Source organism: Balaenoptera ricei, chromosome 4, assembly GCF_028023285.1.
Source record: "Balaenoptera ricei isolate mBalRic1 chromosome 4, mBalRic1.hap2, whole genome shotgun sequence".
NCBI classification, from domain to species: Eukaryota; Metazoa; Chordata; class Mammalia; order Artiodactyla; family Balaenopteridae; genus Balaenoptera; species Balaenoptera ricei.
Window position 1 is genome coordinate 161,733,118 of NC_082642.1, and position 13,570 is coordinate 161,746,687.

General features: G+C 48.9%; 1 protein-coding gene across 12 annotated transcripts in view; it reads left to right on the forward strand.

Moving 5' to 3' along the window:
- DIP2A (disco interacting protein 2 homolog A) overlaps nucleotides 1-13,570 on the forward strand; it is a 90,479-nt gene that overhangs the window by 15,029 nt on the left and 61,880 nt on the right. For 10 of the 12 annotated variants that reach the window (XR_009503043.1, XM_059921773.1, XM_059921776.1 and 7 more), the window contains exons 2-5: nucleotides 836-907; nucleotides 5,770-5,889; nucleotides 9,754-9,873; nucleotides 10,996-11,223. Coding sequence is in view for 11 of the 12 variants with exons in the window: in XM_059921773.1 (XP_059777756.1) it covers nucleotides 836-907; nucleotides 5,770-5,889; nucleotides 9,754-9,873; nucleotides 10,996-11,223 (540 nt within the window). In the remaining variant the exon portion in view is untranslated. The remainder of the gene's footprint in view (nucleotides 1-835; nucleotides 908-5,769; nucleotides 5,890-9,753; nucleotides 9,874-10,995; nucleotides 11,224-13,570) is intronic. The other 2 variants (XM_059921777.1, XM_059921782.1) reach the window with 2 other exon arrangements.

Consider the following 13,570-nt stretch of genomic DNA (forward strand, 5'->3'; position numbering starts at 1 on the left):
GGGTGCGCAGTCCGCAAAGCGGAGGCTCTGTGCAGTGGCCTCACCACTTTGCCTGTTTGTTTGGGGTGGGTGGGCGGGTGGCAGGGGCAGGAGGGGCGCGGAGGGGGTGCCAGGAGGGCTTGCAGAGCACTGGAAGATTTCTGTTGAAGACCACTCACCCAAAGTGCAGGATACTAGTGGACACTGTAATACATGCTTCTGGTCGAAATAAAGTCTCCCAAACATGCTGGATCTGCCTGAGCACTCCGAGTCGTCCAGGAAACCAGCTGGTGTGCTTAGACTGAGAAGTGTTTCCCTGCAGACACATTTCCTGCCCCGTCTCTGGGTAGGTTAATTCATTTTTAGGCTGTTCTTCTTTATGTCCTATTCCCCGAGTGCTGGCCCAGGGACACCCCGTGGCCTGCGAGGGTTGGTTTCCTGTGGGTCCCTTCCACCAGTACTTCCACAGTTTGAACCTGCACAGAGTCACCTGGGGATCTTGGTAAAATGCAGATTCAGATTCTGTCAGTCTGGGGTGTGGCCTTGGAGTCTGCAGTTCTGACTCTTTTCCAGAGTGTCATGTGGCTGGAATAATTCAGCATGTAGCCTTTTGAGTCTGGCTTCTGTCACTTAGCAGTATGCGTGTGAGATCCACCCAGATTGTTGTCTATCAATAGCTTGTTCCTTTTTACTGCTGAGAAGTGTTCCATTGTGTGGATGCATCATGCTTTCTTTATCCAATCACCAGTTGAAGGACCTAAGTGTTTCCAGTTTTTCCATTATGAATGAATTTTTAATTAAAAAATTTTGGGAACCTCAGAAGAAATGTAATTCTATTTTTCCATTGTTGTTTTAGGTGACATCACTCAAAAAGGATATGAAAAGAAAAGGGCAAAGCTGCTTGCACGTTACGTACCACTCATTCAAGGTAAGGTCAGCGCGCGTCTCATCAAACTGTTTTAAAATTTGGTTTTAGAGCTTGACATTGGTAGTTTCATATTTTATTGAGAAGGTCTGGGCAAATAACGTGTCTACTATTAAATTATAAAATCCAAAGGCATAGAGTATAATTTATATCTCTGGTTTGGTATAGATTTCATTCCCAAATAGGATTTCTTTTATTTTTATGATCATAGACCATGATTATTTTTATGATTTTAGTAAGGAACATTTCCTTACTTAGGTTTGGAACAAATATTATAAAGATGTCAGTTCTTCCCACCTTAGATTGATCTGTAGAGTGCACATTCAGTGTTTCAACAGAGTTTTTGGGGGTGGAATTTAACAAGCTAATTTTAAAATTTATATACAAGTTTGGGACTTCCCTGGCAGGCCGGTGGTTAAGACTCTGCCCTTCCACTCCAGGGGGCGCGGGTTCGATCCCTGGTCAGGGAGGTAAGACCCCATGTGCCGTATGCGGCACAGCCAAAAAAAAAGAAAAGTTAAAAAAAAAATGTATATACAAGTTTAAAGGGCCAAGGGATTCAAAATATGATAAAAAAAAGAAGAATGAGGTGGGAGGATTTGCTGATTAGGATACGAAGAGTTAATATCAAGCTGTCATCATTAAGACAGCCTGGTTTGGCACAAGGGAAGACAGCTAGATTAACAGAGCAGAACATGGGCCCAGACAGACACGCACCGCTGTGGAGTCCAGGCTTATGGTGGAGGTGGTGTTGCCGCTCCCGGTGCTGGCACAGTTCCGTAAGACACAGAAACCAGCTCCACAGAAACCAGATGTTAAGGGCCTAAATGAGAGAGGCAAAAATTATAGCACCTTTGGAAGATCATACAGGAAAACTGTCACTGTCTCTAAATAGGAGGGATTTCTCAAGTCTTTAGGGACTTGAGAGGGTACCAAAAAGGTACCAAAAAGCAGCAACTGTAAAGGAAAAAAATTGGTAAATCGGGGTGTGTTAAAATTAAGAATTTTATTTTATCAAAAGTCCCCATAAAGAGATTAAGGACAAGCCACAGTGTGGGAGGAGATAATCCTAGCACAAATAATAGGAAAAGGACTAGTTTTCCGAGCCTGTAAAGCAGCAGTGTCAGCAGAGCCCTTTGCGATAGTGGGAATGGTCTGTAGCTCCACTGTCCGGTACACTGACCACTTGCCACGTGTGGCTCCTGAGCACTTGAAGTGTGGTGGTGTGACTGAGAGACTGAATTTTTAATTTAATTTTAATTAATTTAAACTTTAAAGAGCCAGAAGGTCCCCCAACATGATTTTTTAAAAAGCCCAGTAGGAAATTGGGCTAAAGACTTGAGTAAGTATTTTATTGGAGGAAACCCTAATAGCCAGCAAGCAAACGAAAAGATACTTACCTAAGCTTGGTAGCAGTCAGAGAGATGCACGTTAAACCATGACCCACCTTGGGTTGTTGGAGAGGATTCAGACGGGTGTGCACAGCTCGTGGGACCTGGCAGAGTTGCAGAGGTGCAGAGGCAGCCGGCAGCTCTCCTTCAGGGACACGCATGCCCTGGAGAAGCTCTGGGTGCCTGCACCCTGGCCTTGTTCCGTGCACAAGAGTGTTCATTGTTTTCCCTCAACTGCCAAGTGCTCAAACGTCCATCAGCAGGACGCATACGTGTGTCAGCAAGGATGAGTCTCATAAACGTAACGGGGAGTGAAAAAATGATTACACGGGAATATAGCCTGTAAAACTGAAAAACCCACCAAACTGCCACTTCTCAACCTTTTTGTAGCTGGTAAAGAAAGAAGGGGAGGGAAGTGATCTTCCCTGAAGTGAGCGTGGCGTTTCCGTGTGTGTGGAGTGAGATTGGAGGGGCCACGAGGAGCTCTAAGTCACATGAGTGTTTATTTCTTAACTGCTGCAGTTGTTACACTGAGTTTTTTTTCTGTATAATAATTTTTGAACTGAATACATGCTTTATTCTGCCTGTATCGGTATGATATATTTTACAATAAATCAGTAACAAGAAGAATACTGAGGAGGTGCTTTATGTACTGACATTCATCCATCCAAAATAAAACAAAAACAAGGAAAATTGAGTACAGTTGGAGGAAACTATTAAAAACAACATCTTGAAGCCCATTTGCCAGGCATCAACAGCAGCTGTCCAACGAGGCGTCCATGTGCCATCGTACTTCCTTTCCTCAGGGGCAGGCATGCCCGCCATGCCACTCCCAGGCCCTCCGTCGGGGTGGCCAGTGCCTGTGCAGCGTCACAGACAGACAAGGCAGGCGAGGGTTAGAGAGCACGGCATGCCATCCTTGCACAGGTGCTGTTATTTGATACCTTGAAAACCTAGGTGACTCCTTACTTAGCTATTAGAATTAGTAAGAGCTTTGGTTTGATAGAAGACAAATATGCAAGAATCAATAAGTTTTCTCTGGCAATATTTCTGTTTATAAAACAACTCACGTTCGTAATGGCAATAAACTATCAAATGTTTTTAATACATTTAGCAAGAAAGCCACAGGACCTATGTTAGGATCATGCAGTCCGTTTGAAAGAAATAACCAAGACCCTAAAATATGAAGAAATATACCAATATCCTAAATGGAAAAATTTAATATCATAAAAGTAGTAGTTTCCAAATTAATGTGTGAACAAAATGTAGTCCATTCTGAATACCAGTGGCTGATTTAATTTTCCTGAAACCTGGCATTGGAAGTAATAACCCACTTGAAGGAGAAAAGTTCTGCAAGTAGCCAGTACAGTTTTGGGAAGGGGCACCAGTGAGAAAGGCCTGGCCTTCATGGTGTTCAACCCGCTCGTGTGCACTTGATAGTCCCAACCGGAGGGTGTTGGTGGACGGCGTGGAAGGCCCAACAGTGTAAGAGAGGGGCGTCTAGAAACGATTCAGGACAATTCAAAGGAGGGAAGATTTATTTAGTAACTGGCGCCATCCCTTTGGAGGCAACAGTGGGACACTCTTCCTCTCCACCATTAGCGAATGTAAGCTTTAGAAGGATTAAAGCTCTAAATATGTTCGTAATTATAAAATACTACAAAACTCCGGAGAACATTTGAATAACCTTTGAGTGGGGGTTACAAGATAGGAGACCTGGAAGAAAAACAGGTTATGACTGTCTCCCTAGAAATGAAAACACTGCAGAGTGATTGCGACCAGCCGGCCGTGGCCTGGGGCGCGAGCACAGCCCAGGGTGGTGCCTCCAGCTGACCCGGGCTTTCTGCAGGTCACTTGGTGGGGGGCTCCTTAGCTGGATAGAATGAACAGAAATTCAAAGAAGAGGACATACGGATGGGCAATAAACAGTAAAGTATGTTCAACCTCACTAGCAGATACAGGAATGCAAATTAGTGAACCATTTTTCTCCTGTCAGATTGGCAAGATTCTAAACCTTATAACATCCATCTCTGACAAAGATGTGGGGAAATGGCACATTGTGGGAGTGCGAATTGCTGTGACCTTTCTGAGAAGTTCTCTCTTGATACCTGTTAAAAATATACCTACTGTTTTATCCAGTGAATTCCCACTGGGCTTTATATCTTCGTTGAATAAATGAATCGATCTCAATAAAAGCACTGTATTTTGGAATAAAAGTGTAAGGATGTCCATATGCATATATGTCACTTAGCAGCATGCCTGATTATAGTCTGTAACACGTAAGATTCTGTGTTCTCTGTTACGGACTCTAAAGAAATTTTATCCAGTCACAAGAAACAAAAAGCCAGAAGCAGTGCTGACCAGTATTGCTGTATGTCGCATATGTGTATGTGTGTATATGTTCACACTTTGAAGAGCTGAACATGGATTTCCAGGGGCTCTCGCTGTCCTCTCGTGCTGCGTAACTAACACCCCAAACCCGGTAGGTAAAACAACAGCAAGAGCAGCGTTTTGCGCCCAAACCTGCGGGTTGGCCAGGCTCGGAGGGCAGCTCCTCCCTGTCTGCGGAGCCAGAGCTGGTGTCCTGGGGGCTCCGCAGTCACAGGGGTGGCGTCAGTGCTGGGAGGCTTGGGCAGCCGAGCGTGGAGCCCCCGTGGCCCCCGTCCCCTCTGTCCTCTCTGTGTGTCGTCAAAGAGAGCTGGGGGCCGGGTGGCCTTTCATGAGCAGCGTTGGAGGTCAGGACCCACCCGGGCCCAAGTGGGGATAGGCTACTGCTTTTCGGGCAGTGATAAGGGCTGGGGGCCCTGGAGGCGATTTTTCTGAGATGTCTTGAAACAAAGGCTAAAACATTGAACAGATTATTGTGATGAAGTCCAGCTGAAGGCTTCGCTTTGTGTTCTTCTCAGATGCCAGCAAGCCAGGGCTCGGGCCGCACCGGCTGCACGCTCGTGTGCCACGCCTTTCCGCGGCACGTGGCGTCCGAGGGCCCGGGTGTCGGGGCTGTGGGCGTGAGAGCCCGGGGGGCTGCGACGGGGCGTGGAGAGCCGGCCGGCCGCCCGTCGGGGTTGGTTGGCACCCGTCTTCGTCCCTGTGTCTGAGGGCGGCTGGCGACACCCCCAGTGATGGCTTTGTGGGCTGTTTCCCACTGGACTTGCTGACGCCAGGGACACTGAGGGGGAGGGAGAGCCGTCCCAAGAGAGCTGGCCCCGCGCCCACACGCGCGCCCAGCTCGGGGCCCAGGACGGCTGGGTGCCGGTGGGCGGTGAGGCTGCGGGGCTGGAAGAGGACCTTGACGTCTCCGCCCTGACCTCCAAGTTCAGGGTCTTCTGGCGTTGGGGCCGCCACAGCGTGCGTGGTCGCGCAGCGGGGGCTGTGCAGCAGCGGACGGGAAGCGGGGGCTGTTTTACGTGGGTTTTTCCATGACTGGAAAAGCAAATTGTTCAGACCAGGTGCTCCTGTAAAACTGTGTTTCAGGAGTAGATCCATCCCTACAAGCGGAGACTAGGATCCCCGGGCCCTCACCAGCCACGGCCCCCGCGCCCAGACAGCAGAAGCCGAGGCCCAGCCACGCCCGGGACGAGCGCTTCAGGTCAGGTAGGGACCAGAGGCCTGCAGGCCTCTGCTCGGACACCGCGTCTCCGCTGAGGAAATTGTTTTCTTTCTTTCTTTTTTTTTTAACTTTTTATTTTATATTGGGGTATAGCCGATTAACGATGTTGTGATAGTTTCAGGTGCACGGCGAAGCGACTCAGCTGTACCTATACATATGTGTATCCATTCTCCCCCAAACTCCCCTCCCATTCGGAAATTATTTTCACTTGAACCATAACTTACCACATCATATTTTTCAAGAAAAAAATAAAACTTCCACATAAGACAGTATGTTTTAATGTAGCCTGGAGTGTAAGTGTTCTCTTCTTAGGGGATGCTTATAGACATCTCAGGAGAAAGCTAAATCTTCCTTCCCCCATTAGAATAATTTCTGTAAATGTTTGTGTCCATTTTCCTACCTAGATCTTTGGGGTTGGTATTGGTGGATTTGTGCATCAGGGACCGCTTTACTACTGTAGGATCACCAGAGGTCCCCTTCCTGTCCCTGCCTGTCCTCATCTCCCTGCTCCCTGTCCCCCCCCCCCCCCCCCCGCCATTTCCGTGTAACTGACGTTGATGACCTGCTTTCTGCCCTTGTGAGCTGTATCTGGTTCTCATTCTTTACTTTCTGAAAACAAGACCTTTATCATTAATGTGCTTTGCTCATATTTTCCCCAAGGCTTTGTCTTCTCTTTGAACTCTCTTACAGTGGCTTTTGTAGCAGAAGTTTTTAATTTTAATGAAGTCCAGCTTATCAGTTCCTTTTCATGAATAGTGCTTTTGTTCTCGCACCTAAGAAATCTTTGCCAAACCCAAGGTCACGAAGATTCTTACCTGGGTTTTCTTCTAAAAGTTTTATAGTTTTAGGTTTTTTTTTTTTTTTTTTAACTATTTCAGTGGAGGTAAGGCATTTTTCTCTTTTTTTTTTAAAAATTAATTATTTATTTATTTATTTTATTTATGGCTGTGTTGGGTCTTCGTTTCTGTGCGAGGGCTTTCTCCAGTTGCGGCAAGCGGGGGCCACTCTTCATCGCGGTGCGCGGGCCTCTCATTATCGCGGCCTCTCTTGTAACGGAGCACAGGCTCCAGACGCGCAGGCTCAGTAATTGTGGCTCACAGGTCTAGTTGCTCCGCGGCATGTGGGATCTTCCCAGACCAGGGCTCGAACCCGTGTCCCCTGCATTGGCAGGCAGACTCTCAACCACTGCGCCACCAGGGAAGCCCTAGTTTTAGGTTTTACCTTTAGGTCTATGATTTAGATTTTAGTTAATTTTAGTATGATTCAAGGTATGGCACACAGCTTACTTTTTTGCATGTGGTAATCCCGTTGTCCCCGATGCCCTTGCTCCTTTGTCTAAAAGCGGTCGCGCGCATGTGTGACTCTCTTTCTGGACTCTGTCCTATTCTGTTGATGTATTCGTCTGTTGGTATGGTAGAGCCAGCTCTCTTAATGATTGTAGCTTAACAATCATTGTTCACATCAGTAGTGTTATTCCTCCAAGTTTATTCCTTACTGTTGTTCCCTTGTATATACTGTGCCTTTTTTCCCTCTGGTACCTTTAAGATTTTTCTCTTTTGTCACTGGTTTTGAGTGACTTGATTATGAGGTACCTTGGTGTAGTTTTCTTTGTTTTTTTGTGCTTGGGGTTTGTTGAGCTTCTTGGATCTGTTGCTTTATACCCTGTAATGTTGACGTTGTCTAGATTTTTAGTTGTCGGTTGTCTTATCTGTACTTAGGTTTTTGTTTGTTTCTAAGGCGGCAGTAACGTTTAAGGTGTGTGCTCACAGTCACAGCCAGGTCTCTTGAAGGGGCTCCTAGGTTTGTCTCTCTCCTGAGCACTGTCTTTCATGAGTGTTTTCGGTTGTATGTCTGGGAGTATTTTTATTAGACCCTTAAGTTTAAATGATACTTTGGCTGGATATTAAATTCTAGGTTCAACACTCGTTTCTTCAGCTGTGTTGCCTTCTTGCACCTTCTTGGTGGTTACTATTGAGTAAAGTCAGTCTGTTTCCTGATCCTTCAAGATTATTTGCTCTTTCTCTCTGGAAGCTTTTAGGATTGACTGGCTGTCTTTGATATTTGTAAATTTTATTTTAATACGCCTAGGTGTGAATTTTTCATCTTTCCTGATAGTACCCTATGAGCCATTTTACTATAAGGTTTCTAAATGCTTTAAAAACATTTTGTTGGGGAAAATTTGAACACGTACGAAAGTGGACTTGGTGGTGTGATGAGCCCCAGACTCGTCCAGGCCCCGCAGTTCCTGCCATGCTCAGGCTCAGTCTTGGCTTCTTCGTCAACCCCCTGCTTCCTCCCTTCCCATGTGATTGTGAAGCACGTCTCAGAGATCATGTTATTTCATTTAGAGGTCATAATATTCTTGGCTTCTGTATCTGAAAAGAACGCATGTATCTCTAAAAGATAATGCCGTTGTCACAAAATAATTAACAATAATTCCTTAGTGTCAAATACCCAAATGTTCCTGTGGTTTGGAAAAAAAACAGTTTATTTGGACCCAGGATCCGAATGTGGTGCACGTATCTCAGGTGGCTGATGTGTGTTTCCACCTTCGATAACTCGGTCTTGGGGCCTGGGCTGTGGTCCGGTGGCCCCATGGCTCCCTGGCTCCAGCAGGTCACGTAGGGTTCTGTGTTCTCTCACCAAGAGGCACTGCAGGCCTGAGTCTCTCTCCTCCTTGGGATGCTGGCAGACCCATTTGTTCATTAGGGTGGCAAAATGGCTGGACTGCTTCTGTGGAGAGAAACTTGTGCTCGCTCACCACAAGGCACAGGAGAGCCTGGAGAAACGCTCAATTCTTTCCATCTGTTTACTCCTTTTTAAAATAATGGGTTAGGTCACCGGCATCCTCCAAAGGCAGCCAATTACTTTTGCTTCCTCTCTTCCTTCCTTTCTTTTCTTTTATCTTGTTTTTCAGCATTGTAGTTGATATTCAGTCCTTCTAGCATTTACCCTTGGTGATGTTCCAACTGCCCCATCTTTATGAGCCTTTGGGGGCGTCTCCACATCGGCTCCGGCATTTGGGTCACTGGGCCATGTACTCGTTGGCTGTTAGGATGCAATGCTCCAGGCTCCCGTGTGCTCTCTGCCCCCACCCTAGGATCCGCCGTGTCTCAGGGCGCCTGCATGAGGTGGTGCTTGAGGACCACAGGCTGGGTGGTAGGGGTGCTTGTTGCTATCGGGCTTCTCATCAGTCCTAGACGTTCGTAGGGACAGAGGTAAGACATACTGTTTAAAGCTAAAATGCCACGTGTGTTCACGCTGATAATTTCCACTCAGATTCAGGACTGCAGGGTTTTCCCTCACTTCTTTGGTCTCTGTCTGTGTCTCTTCTTTCCCTTACGAGTGTCTTGGTTTCCAGGGAGGGGTGATGGAGTGAGGCCATCAGGCCCCTCTTTGCTCGCTCTCTCACACTTGACCACAAGTGTGGCAGTGTGGCGGGGCCCCCATGACCACCCGCAGCAAGACTGCAGGAGAGCCTGCGTTCCCTGTGCGGTTCTGCCGTCCTGGGGCTTGTCTGGGGCAGCAGCTTGACGGTCTGACCACAGGGCTTTAGCGCCACTTGGAGTGGTTTGTGCCACGTCAGAGCACATTAGGTTCATGTTTCATTTTATTTTCAGTTTTGGGGATTTCTTCTTTTTGATTTAAATCTGAAAATATTTCCAAAGTCAAATCTACAAGCCGAGAAATATTTATGGAAATCTAGGACCAATGTGTGGGACCCACGTGTAGGCCGAGTTTGCGTTCCTTTTACACTCAGTGAAAACAAATAAAAACGTGGACCATGGTTTTGTTACTTCATAAGGAATCTAGTAACACATGTTTTTGTTGCTGTTCTTTCCGTGCAGATGTTCACACCGAGGCTGTGCAGGCAGCTTTGGCCAAATACAAAGAGAGGAAGATGCCCATGCCTTCCAAGAGGCGCTCCGTCCTCACGCACACGTCCGTGGAGGCCTACACACCCCCAGGTACTGGGCAGGGTCACGGTGGCCTGGGAGGGGTTTCCCGTTGGGGCGGCACAGCCTCCGACCATAGTGAAGAGTGTGTGTGTGTGTTGGGGGGGGGTGGGTGTAGGCTTGCTTCCTACAGGACATCTGTGTAGATTTTAATGTTTTCGCTAAGATGCAGTTTGTGTCTTTTAGTAAAGAGAGGAACCTGGAGAACGTGCTTCGTGGGATGACAGAGTTCCCTGAATTCAGAATTCTAAAATTATTCTCATCTCATTAGCTGTTACTTGTTATGTTGTTACCAGGCCTTAAATGGGAAAGAATAAGGCTATTTGGAGGGTTTTTTATTTATTCTGCTATTGTGGTTTTGTTGTCATGACCATTAGAAATGAAAGCTTTTACGTGGGGTCTCTCTTCAGGATAGTTAGTATGTCTTAAGTTTCTTCGAAAACCCTGTCCAGGTGCTTGAGAGTGCGAGGCTGCTGCCGCCTGTCTGGTTATTTAAGTCATGAAACTGGCGACGCGCGTGTTTGGTTTGAAGACATGGTAAAAAACCAAACACACCAGGTCTGCAAGATAAGCGTAGTGTTTTGGTGATGCTTCCTCATTTAAAAAAGAAGTTTATGTTGTTGAAAAAAGTCTTAGAAATGGCCGTCAAATTCTTGTTTCTACTGAATATAACCATAGATACTACCCAGTTTTTAAAGAACATACTGATAACTGTGAAACCCATGATAAAATGCAGTCGTGCTGACTGGAGGAAACCAGAACTCACATCAGTTTCCTTGCCCGAGGCGGTGGTCTCAGGCAGGGGTTCTTTTCAGAGCTCAGTCACGTCCGCTGAGGGGACAGAGGTGCCCTTGGGGTGGACTCCCGGGGCCCCACAGCACGCGCTGAAGCCGTCAGGCTTGGGGCTGGCTGCGCTCCGGGTGTGGCGCCCCGAGACTGAGTCCTCCGGGGGAGCCCGGGGTGAAGCCAGTTCCCGAGTTGCCCCGCGGGGCTCACGGTCGGTCAGACGCAGGCCCTTCTGGACGTGCGGGCGCGGCTGTGCAGGGGCCCAGGGCACGGCCCGGCTGGGGCCGGTGGGGACTCCGCCCTGGAGGACGCCCCCCCTCATGCCTGTCCTCATTATTCTGACCACAGACACGTCGTCCGCCTCAGAAGATGAGGGCTCTTTACGGCGACCCGGGCAACTCGCCTCCGCTCCGCTCCAGAGCCATCCCAGCGTCGAGCCCTGGCTCGAGCAGGTCACTCAGGGCTCGTCCACCTCCTCCTCCGCCTCCTCCACCTCATCTCACCCGGGAGGGCAGCCTGCCGCCGCGCCCAGCGCCGCCGCCGCGCCCGCAGGCCCCGCGGCCCTCGCCCGCGTAGGTCAGTGCAGCCGCAGGGACCCCTCGAGGCAGGGGAGCCCCCGCGCCCACCCAGACCCACCTTCTCCTTTTCCTACGGAAAATGTCCTTTTGGTAACAGAAGTGGTTCCTGATGCTTCTGTGGTTTGGCAGCCCCAGACCCTGTGGCGTGTGGGCCTGCCCCGGGGTCCCCGATGAGTGCCTGGTGTTTCTGCTCTGGGGGGGGGGCCGGCACAGGTGGGCGGTCCCTGACGATCAGGGGGCCTGCCGCCTGCACGTGGTCCCCGCCTTTGCTCCTTCCTTGTGTGTCCAGCTGGAGCCCTCGGTTGTCCCTGCACTGGGTGTCCCGAGGCAGGGCTGGGGCTGCAGCCACCGTCCGGCCTTTCTTCCTCCACATACCAGGGTTAGACAGCCCTCAACCTGAAAAGAGATGTCAGTCAGAGTTCAGTCATACGGGTCCCTAGACCTTTTCCAAGTCACCCAGCCCTTTAAATTTCGTTAACCTTAGCGGCTTCCCTGGTGGCGCAGTGGTTAAGAATCCGCCTGCCAGTGCAGGGGACATGGGTTCGAGCCCTGGTCCAGGAAGATCCCACATGCCGCGGAGCAGCTAAGCCCGTGCACCACAACTACTGAGCCTGTGCTCTAGAGCCCGCGAGCCACAACTACTGAGCCTGCGCTCTAGAGCCCGTGAGCCACAACTACTGAGCCTGTGCTCTAGAACCCGCGAGCCACAACTGAGCCCATGCGCCACAGCTACTGAAGCCCATGCACCACAACTACTGAGCGCACGTGCCACAACTACTGAAGCCCGTGCGCCTAGAGCCCGTGCTCCACAACAAGAGAAACCACCGCAATGAGAAGCCCGCACACCGCAGTGAGGAGTAGCCCCTGCTCAACGCAGTTAGAGAAAGCCCGCGCACAGCAATGAAGACCCAACGCAGCCAAAAATAAATAAATTAAATAAATAAATAAATAACATTAATCTTAGAAAGGAAAACATTGCAAACTTTTCACCATTTAAAGTCATTTTTTTAAAAGCAAAACCAGTAACGTAGCTGGCATGCAAAGGCCACATGCATTCTTGCACGAGTACCTTAAAAAAGTGTACTTCTCAGATGGCGCATCAGTATTGCTGGGATCATCTGAACACCCTCTCCTTCCAGCTGTGGAGGGAAGAGCTAAGTCACGTGATTGCAGCCTGCCTGAGACCACACAGCTGGCTGTGCTGGAGCCAGAGCTGGCCCGCAGTTTTCTGATTCCTGTTCATTTTCTTTGCTGTTAGCTGCTGTTCTGCTAAAACCAACATGGTGCATCAGAGGTGTGCCCATGACTGGCCAGTGTTTTGGGTGGGCTCCCAGTGGGTTAACTCCCCCAGGCAGGCCCGGGTCTCAGGTGCTGAGCTGCTTTCATGTAAGATCTCGGTCCTTTGGCTGGACTGGGCGTTGTAAGTGACCGATGTCTTCCATCTCTGGCCTCTGTGGGCCCATCAGGGACGCTCTTTGTTTGTTATTGGCTGTGTCACTGCAGACGTCTGCACGTTTCTGTGGAGCTCATGCCGTGAGTCTTGGGTGAGAACTCACGACGCCTTGACCTGCTTCCGGCATGTGGAGGAGCCTCTAAGACCGCCGGGGTCGGGCTGTCAGGACTGTCCTGGGGAGTTTGCTTTACGAGAAAAGGCTCCTTTGGAAACAGCCTGCCAGGATTGTTTTGGTAGCTTTCCTGGGGGTCCTAAAATGGCTGGTGGTTATAGCCCACCTGTCCTCACAGGGGTTTACAGTGGAGAGCTTGAAAACAGCTTGAGATGGATATATTTTCCTGTTTGTCACGGCGATTTCACATTTTGGAAATACACAGGTACCTCCAGTGTGAGGAAAATGGTAGCGTTTGAATGTTCTCTTGGCTTAGTTCAGCTTCCCGAAGCTCTCTTCTGCGTTCGACGGTGAGGGGAATAGGGCAGAGTTTGCGTGTATTAGCCGTTGCCGAGCTGTCGTAAACACGGCTTCCTGGTGGGTTAGAAATAGAAGCATATTTAGCATGAAAAATTGACCACAGTTCAAAATGTTTAAGCAGACAGCCCTCGACTCCCCAGGGTTGTGGGGTGTTTTGAACGTAAGATGTGTTTGAGTGGGCGTCTCCATCCCCGAAAGGCCCTGGCTGTAAAGACTTCCAAGGCGGGTTTGTCACCTCTGTGGGTGGAGGACTCCTGATTGTGCAGGTGTGGCTGACACTGCTCTTCTCGCATCCTGCTTGCCTGGCCTCACGTGCACATCGTGTGATTAGTTCTAGTAGATTCTAAACATCTTAACTCGGGCTCTGCTTAATACCTCACTGTTGTTTGTAACCTTCATATGCTACCTGTTTGACCTGAA